At 49.1% G+C, this 8104-nt stretch overlaps 1 protein-coding gene across 2 annotated transcripts in view; it reads right to left on the reverse strand.

Annotated features, from left to right (window-relative positions):
• Positions 1–2771: 2771 nt before the first annotated feature.
• The window catches only part of galnt11 (UDP-N-acetyl-alpha-D-galactosamine:polypeptide N-acetylgalactosaminyltransferase 11 (GalNAc-T11)), a 17689-nt gene continuing 12356 nt past the window's right edge, over positions 2772–8104 (reverse strand). For both annotated transcript variants that reach the window (XM_069667266.1, XM_069667267.1), the window contains exons 8-12: positions 4395–4547; positions 4062–4277; positions 3702–3806; positions 3433–3570; positions 2772–3325 (exon numbers count right to left, since the gene is read on the reverse strand). In XM_069667266.1, the coding sequence (XP_069523367.1) occupies positions 3194–3325; positions 3433–3570; positions 3702–3806; positions 4062–4277; positions 4395–4547 (744 nt within the window). In that variant the 3' untranslated portion in view covers positions 2772–3193. The remainder of the gene's footprint in view (positions 3326–3432; positions 3571–3701; positions 3807–4061; positions 4278–4394; positions 4548–8104) is intronic.

The raw sequence follows: 8104 nt of genomic DNA on the forward strand, positions 1-8104 counted from the left end.
GTAGTCACTCTAACGCTATCGCTGACTCTCCTTCTCTCGTTTTCATTCCAGAAGTAAATGTGCTTAAATCCAGGGATACACCCTGCACTAGTATCCCTGATCATCAAATCACAAAATTATTGATAGCTTCGTCTTCAACCCTCTCATCTTACTGGTATGCTCGGAAAAGTTTCCACCACTTTCACAACCAGTACACCATTACCTTTCTGTTGTTTGATATTGTTACCTTAAACGTTTTGTTACCTATGCCCATTCCATGATGGCCATCCGAAAACAGACCATTATAGTTTATCTTAGCTTCTAAAAGCAAACTTCCTTACAGCCTGCATCCACACCATCCGCTCTATATAGAGCCTCACACATCTTGCTCAAAGGCTAGAAGATGTTCTTGCTTACTTTCTTAGGTTTCCACAGAAGTAAAACCTTTCACTTCAACCACACCACTGACCACGCTGCTCACAGCGCAATACGCCTGCATATCAGACTTGTCTTTTCTCAGATGAAACCATGGTATTCGACTTAAACAGAAACACTTCTGTCCGGCCAGGCTTCATCGGTCTTATACTTCAAATACCAATTACCACCAAGCCCTTTCGAGAACCTTACAAACAAAATATTCTTTTAATCTCAAAGTTTGGACAAGTGGCTACTCAATTGTCTCCTTATCTGGAAATGTTCTTGTTCATTAACCCGGACACTCCCGAAGATCAGAGCAGCTACTTCAGCCTTCTGCAATGGCATACCACAACATCTACTACAATCATGGACCGTTTGTCCTCCCAAACAGTTAATCTGAGCTTTGTTTCTTCTTCTTTGGATTTTCACTTCTTCATCCATCCTCCGTCATCCATCTTTTCTTTGTTTGTTCAGCCATAGTAGATTACTGTTTACTCGCAACACTTGCAGAGAGCGGAAAAGCAGCCGCTTAGCTCCGCCTACCCTCTCTGGCAGACCAACCACTGCTGGCTGATGGAAAACGCGTCACTAACTGGGCGCTACTTGGGATTTTTTCGGTGAATGTTGCCACAGACACCCAGTCCATAATAATACTACATACTGCAAATGTAAAGACTTTCATCAGTGGGCCATAGGCTCAGTCAGCATGTGTTATCTCATTCAGCAATAGAGGGCCCTATCGTCCACCTGGCACAAAGAGCCAAAGCGCGCAGCGCAAGTGTCATTGCTATCTTCCACCTGGCGCAGTCGGCCCAGTGCCCACGTTGTGTAAATAGCAAGTGATGTTGCGCTACCGTTAAAGCCCGTGGGCATGTTGGTTTTGAAAAGAGATGTGGTCAGGCAAATGGGCGTTGCTATCTTGAGGACGCAGAAAGCATCTGCACCTTAGACCAATAAAAACCTGTCTTTCTTTAAAGGTTATTTTTTTGGCTTTTGCCTTTATTTGACGGGACAGCTGAAGAGGGACAGGAAATGTTGGGAATAGAGAGTGGGGGATGACATGCACCAAATGATCAGCAGACCGGGAGTCAAACCTGCGATCAGTGCGACGAGGACTGTAGCATCTGTACATGGGGCGCTCGATCTACCAACTGAGCTAAACCAGCTCCCCAACAAAAACCTGTCTCAAGTCTATGGCGCAATCTGTGTTTGCTATTTATAGGGCGCATTACAGACATACTGTGATTTCACCTTCACGTGATATTTACAAAGAACTTCAGATGATCTGTGTGACGACATCAGTTTATCATCAGATATGTTGAACCATCGTAAACCAGGTGATGTTTGTCATGTGAGCCCAGCTTAAAGGTGTGTGTGATCGAACATCCAAACTAACACAACTTTCACATTAACTGCTTTGTTTGCTTTCATGATTTAATGTGTGTGCGTGTGTGTGTGTGCTGTCGGGGGATTCATCAATAAACTCAACTGGTCCCTAAACTCCAACAGTGAGGTCAATAAGGTTAATTAGTGTGTGTGTGTGTGTGTGTGTCTGTGTGTGTAATAAGAGTGTAATTGATGGCTTGCAACGATTCAGTCCCTGAAATAATTAGCTTTCTCCTCTCGTCAATACTCTGCAGGCCATCACACACACACACACACACGCACACACACAGTATTGATCTCTGTGGTCGGCTGTGTTTCATCGTTTGCTCCACAGGAAGTCTTCACAGCATTCACTCTTGTGTCATAAAACCATGTAAGGACACCTGGAACCTTTCCAAGCACTCCTGGAAAATCATGAGCTCAAACTCAACATCAGGTCCGTCTGAGCGTGTTTAAGGACTCCCGGAAACATCAGGTGGACTTGGGTCTGACACAGCAGTGACACCTGGTGTCCAACCGGAGGACGTACACCCACACACCACATAACTACATCATGATGCTTCTCTTAAACATATTATTGACTGTAGATTAAACATGATGCTCATGTTAGACAATCATCACCTGCAGAGGCGTCAGAATCACACTGCAGCGTCTCATGTTCAGCTGTGATTGGTTCAACACATTCATTAATGAGGTTCTTTGCATCGACCTTTAATGGAGTAATGTGGGCATGTAGGGGGCGGAGTCACAGCCAGTCAGGTGGACTGTAGATTATAAACGTTTTCAGGTTTCATGTCTGTTCACTTTTGATCCCTGAACTCTTCAAACAGGTTAAAAGCAGCCGCAGGTGAAGCTAATGTGGCTAATTAGCTAACTTCCTGTTTGACTGCAGCTCCTCTGTTACCTGTCTGTCTTACTTACAAGTTAGCAAGTGTAGCACCTGTTAGCTTTATTGTCCCTCTTTAGTGATGAAACAGAGACGATCACAGTCACACCTTTATTCAAGTTACAACCACTCAAAGACAAACACCTTCACAGGTCGGTCAGCTGACCTCTCACAGGTGAGTGTGGCTCATTGAGGAAGATCATCTGTTGAATAAATAACACTTCGGGTCCCCTCCAGTCCAGAGTCCACAGGGTCCGCTCCAGGTCTGTTTTTTGAATGGGGACCTGAATCTCCTGCTGGGTCCTGGAGTCAAATATTCCAGGACCTCTCCGGACTGTTTGCAGTCTGTCCTGAACTGAAACTTAAAATTAAACTCTTTTTAAAATCATAAAAACATAAAATCTTTAAAACCTGCAGCTTCAGGAAGTCCTGAGAAATCTAAAGAACGTTTACAGTCTTATTTCACGAAAACCTGTCTGTCTCTCTGCCTGTCTGTCTGTCTGCGGAGTTGTGATGTCGTCCTCCTCATGCCTCCAGCTGCCACTGCTGTGCCTGTGATGCGTCACATATCGCCATGGAGACGTAACCCTTGGGCCCAATTGGCTGAGCGACAGCTAGACACTGACCCACCGACACCTGGTAGAGCCGGTTAGATTTCTGCAGGAGAGAAAGCCAATCAGGAGCCAGACGACACAAACAGGAAGAGTGTGTGTGTGTGTGTGTGTGTGTGTGTGTGTGTGTGTGTGTGTGTGTCACCCCCTCACCCCAAGGCTCCACTGCTGCGACCCCCCCGAGCCATGACACTTCATCAGTCTGGGGGGGTCAAAGGTCCTGACCTCTGACACGTCCAGACACAGTAGACCTGCCAGGACCAGCTGACCCTCCTCATCATAGGCCCAGTCCTACACACACACACACACACACACACACACACACACACACACACACACACACACACACTAGTTTTGGACTTACAGTTCCCATGATGCTTTGGGGGATGTAAACAGTAGTTAGCAGTAAACTGCCATCTCACCTGTTCGGGGTCTCGGGTGTCACATGGCCGCAGGACGACAACCCCACCCTTCTGACTGGCTCGGCCCTGGGCCACCAGGCAGCGCCCAGTTGCCAGGTTACGGAGCTGAAAGATGGCGGACACACAGGTTAACGTTAGCACTTAGTCGTTAGCACTGATGTTAGCAGACTGCTAGCTTCACTTTAGCACTGATCAGAGGATTAAATAACAGTTAACAGCTCTGTTCAGTCACACCGAGTGCTGCGTAATGATGTAACCAGGTGCCCTCAGGTACACTGATGATGTTTCATCAGAATAATGATCCCCAGAGCAAAGATCACCGAGCGTCTGAATGAAATGATGAATGATGTGTTCAGGTACCCGTCCTCTCTGCAGGACTTTAGGCCGCCTCAGGCCCTTGTTGATGAACAGCGGCTGTTGCTTGTTGCCGTTGGCAACGGTCTGCATCTCGGGGTACACGGTGTCCAGGTACCAGCGGAACGACTGACACTGCAGCCGCTTCCTCAACGCCACACGCTCGCTGACATCACCGAAGCTCCGCCCCCTCAGCTCAGGACGCAGGGACAGATACTGCTCCTGATTAGACCACAGGAAGTGATGTCAGAGGACACACCAGCATTCCCATACCCCATACATCACTGCTCTGTGTGTGTGTGTGTGTGTGTGTGTGTGTGTGTATCTCTGTGTGTGTACCTTATACTCGTCCATCCACACGTGAGCCAGACGCAAGGAATTATGGGCCATGGTGTCCTGTCCCCCCGGTGAGCCGTAGGGACGTCTCTTCCTGAAGATGTGACCGACTCTGGAGCACGGGACAATGATCAGCTGACCCCCACACATCCATATCTGAGAGAGAGAGAGAGAGAGAGAGACAGAGACAGAGACAGAGAGAGAGAGAGAGAGAGACAGAGAGACAGAGACAGAGACAGAGACAGAGAGAGAGAGAGAGAGACAGACAGAGACAGAGACAGAGAGAGAGAGACAGAGACAGAGAGAGAGAGAGAGACAGAGAGAGACAGAGACAGAGACAGAGAGAGACAGAGACAGAGACAGAGACAGAGAGAGAGAGAGAGAGAGAGAGACAGAGACAGAGAAAGAGAGAGAGAGAGAGAGACAGACACAGAGAGAGAGAGAGACAGAGAGAGACAGAGACAGAGAGAGAGAGAGAGAGAGAGAGAGAGAGAGAGAGACAGAGAAAGAGAGAGACAGAGAGAGAGAGAGAGAGAGACAGAGAGAGAGAGAGATTTTTTGATTTTTAAAAGTAACATTTATTCTAATTAATCTTTTGAAACATTTACAAAAATTCAGCCATTTTTTTTAAGAACCTGATGAACCCGTCAATAGATGAATAAATACACACTCAGATGTCATGTCACATCAACTCAGGTGAGAAAATAAGGCGACAACAGTCATTGTAACAGTGAAACACCGTCTCTGTTCCAGGACAGAAAGGACACGTGTCCCTCTCTGCCTGGTTGATCACACACAGGAAAGAGTTCACTGCTAAGATCCCGTGTAGCACTCTCCACTGAAGGTCTGCCACCTTCTTAGTCAGAGGAGCTTTGTACAAACTCCTCCACGCAGGTTTTCCATCACCTCTCAGGTTCAGGTGGCGTCTCCACGGCGTGTCCACACGCTGGTTCAGTTTGTCTTTGTGGAGACACCAGACCATCAGTTTGTAGAGAGGTTTGCCCCTCGCTTCCTCCAGGTTTAACCCCGGGCGCTGCTCTGAGTCCACACACAGACCGATCTCTGGGAAGGGGTCGTCACCATGAGGAGTCACCAGACCCCGACTGTGATCCTCCAGCAGGAGACGCTCGTGTCCGGTGAGGCGGTGCCTCCAGTGCTCCAGGAGCCGGCCAATGGTCCTCACCGATCTGACCCCCAGAGCAGCCGCCAGAGTAGCCGCATCCTCCAGACCAGGCCCAGCAAGATTTATCACAGATCCCAGGGTGAGCAGGTCAGCTCTGATGATCCAGGCGTCCGCCGTGCACCACCGGCTCCTTCAGCAACCAGTGAAGAGAGGCACTTTGGACCGGTCGCTCCTTCACAAGCATTTTCCACACAGTGAAAACTCCTCGATAAAACAGTGGCAGACCCTGAAAGTTCACGCTTTTAAAATCCATTAAAAAGAGAGGCATGTCCAGTTTAAAACCCCCGCACTGCTGCAGGACCAGGTGAGCCAGCGGCCTCCACACCAAGTCTCTGTGTCCGAACAATAGTCTCTGGACAAACTGCAACCGGAAAGCAGCTGCTCTGCTGGCCAGATGAATAAGTCCTTGTCCTCCTTCCTCTTTAGGGAGAAAGAGGACGGCCTGAGGAAGCCAGTGCAGCTTGTCCCAGAAAAAGTTCACGAGAACAGCTTGGACACGACAGAGTAAGTTAGAGGGGGGGTCAACGCAGGCCAGCCTGTGCCACAGAGAGGAGGACACCAGGTTGTTAATGACCAGCGTCCTCCCTCTGTAGGACAAGCCCGGCAGGAGCCACCTCCACTTTTTCAGTCTCCCCTCCACCTTCTCTACAACGTTCTCCCAGTTTTTCATTAAAAACGACTCGTCACCTAAAAACACCCCCAGGTACTTCAACCCTCCCGTTTTCCAGGTGAGCCCCCCCGGCAGAGTTAAGTGGTCTGACAGTTTATTACCCACCATCAGGGCTTCACTTTTACCCCAGTTGACTTTTGCAGATGACATCTTGTGAAAAAAGTCCACATTCTGTTTTAAAATATCAATATCTGTCTGTTTGTTGGTTAAAACCATGATGTCATCTGCATAAGCCGTGACTTTAAAAGTGGAGGGACAGCCTGGGAAGGACACACCTGAGAGCTCTCTCCTGAGCTTGTGAAGCAGAGGCTCAATGGAGAGAGAATACAGCATGCCCGACAGCGAGCAGCCCTGCCTGACCCCCCTCTGGACATTAAAAGGTGCAGCCAGACCGCCATTGATTTTCAGTATACTCGCAATGTCACGGTACAGGACCTGTATCCTGGCTATGAACCCTGGGCTGAACCCAAACGCACTGAGCGTGTGCCACAGGTACTGGTGTTCAACCCGGTCGAAAGCCTTTTCCTGGTCTATAGAAATCAGACCAGTATCCTCAGCCAACGAGCCAGAGACCTCCACAACATGCCGAATCAGAGTGACGTTGTCACTGATGAGCCTGCCGGGCACACAGTAGGTCTGGTCGATGTGGACCACCTCACTCATCACGTCTCTCAGCCTGGACGCCAAAGCCTTGGACAATATCTTATAGTCCCCACAGAGCAGGGACACAGGCCTCCAGTTCTTCAGCTCCTGTAAGTCTCCCTTTTTAGGCAGCAGGGTTATGATCGCCCTCCTGCAGCTCAGCGGGAGCAGCCCAGTCCTTAAACTGGCCTGAATGACCTCTAACAGGTCTTCACCAATCACGGCCCAGAAGGATTTATAAAAGTCAACCGGGAGACCATCTATCCCCGGTGCTTTCCCATTCTGCAGGCTCATGGCAGCAGCGTACAGCTCATTCAGGGACAGTTCAGAGTCCAGCAGTGTGTTGGACTCCTCTGTCACCTGAGGTAGACCATCATAAAAACGACCAGCCAGCTCTGCGTCCTCCACAAACTCCTTCTGAAAGAGCTCCTTGTAGAAGGAGGTGGCGTAGCTCCTGATCGCAGAGCTGTCTGTCACTGTGGATCCACTCTCAGAGCGCAGAGAGTGGATGATCTTCCTCTGACCGTTTCTTTTCTCCAGGCTGAAGAAGAACTGGGAGGGGGCGTCCATCTGAGAGGAGCTCATGAACCTGGACCGAACCAGAGCCCCCTGTGCTGTGATGCCCAGCAGGTTGGCTAGAGCAGCCTTTTTAGCTTTCAGGGCCTCAACGTGCCCCTGATCTCCTGTAGAATCTACCAGACTCTGGAGCTCTACCACCTCAGTCTCCAGGTCACTCAGACAGCGGGCCATGTGCTTGGTGACGTTGCGAGTATACTGTTGACAAAACTGTCTGACCTGGACTTTTCCAAAGTCCCACCAGCGCTGCACTGAGGGAAAAGCAGCCTTGCTGTTTCTGTGCGTCTTCCATAAATAAGTAAAAGCCTCTCTAAAACAATGATCCTTTAAAAGCCCAGTGTTAAAATGCCAGTTTGCACTGGTCACCTTCACATTCTGGATAAAAAAGGAGCAGTGAACGAGACAGTGATCAGTAAAACCCACAGGAGAGATAAGACAGGACTTAAAGATGCTAAAATGATGTTTAAAACAGTAAAAGCGATCGAGTCTGGCCAGAGACAGCAGATTATCTCTGCAGTGGCTCCAGCTGTACTGCCTGCTGTCTCTGTTCACACCTCTCCACACATCTTTTAACTCATACGCCTCCACCAGACGCCTGAGCCTGGCCGCTGAGGCTGGGTGAGGCTCCAGGTGATTCCTATC

This window comes from Semicossyphus pulcher, unplaced genomic scaffold (assembly GCF_022749685.1).
Source record: "Semicossyphus pulcher isolate SPU_LCO1_2020_fin unplaced genomic scaffold, fSemPul1.0.p SCAF_18, whole genome shotgun sequence".
Lineage (NCBI taxonomy): Eukaryota > Metazoa > Chordata > Actinopteri > Labriformes > Labridae > Semicossyphus > Semicossyphus pulcher.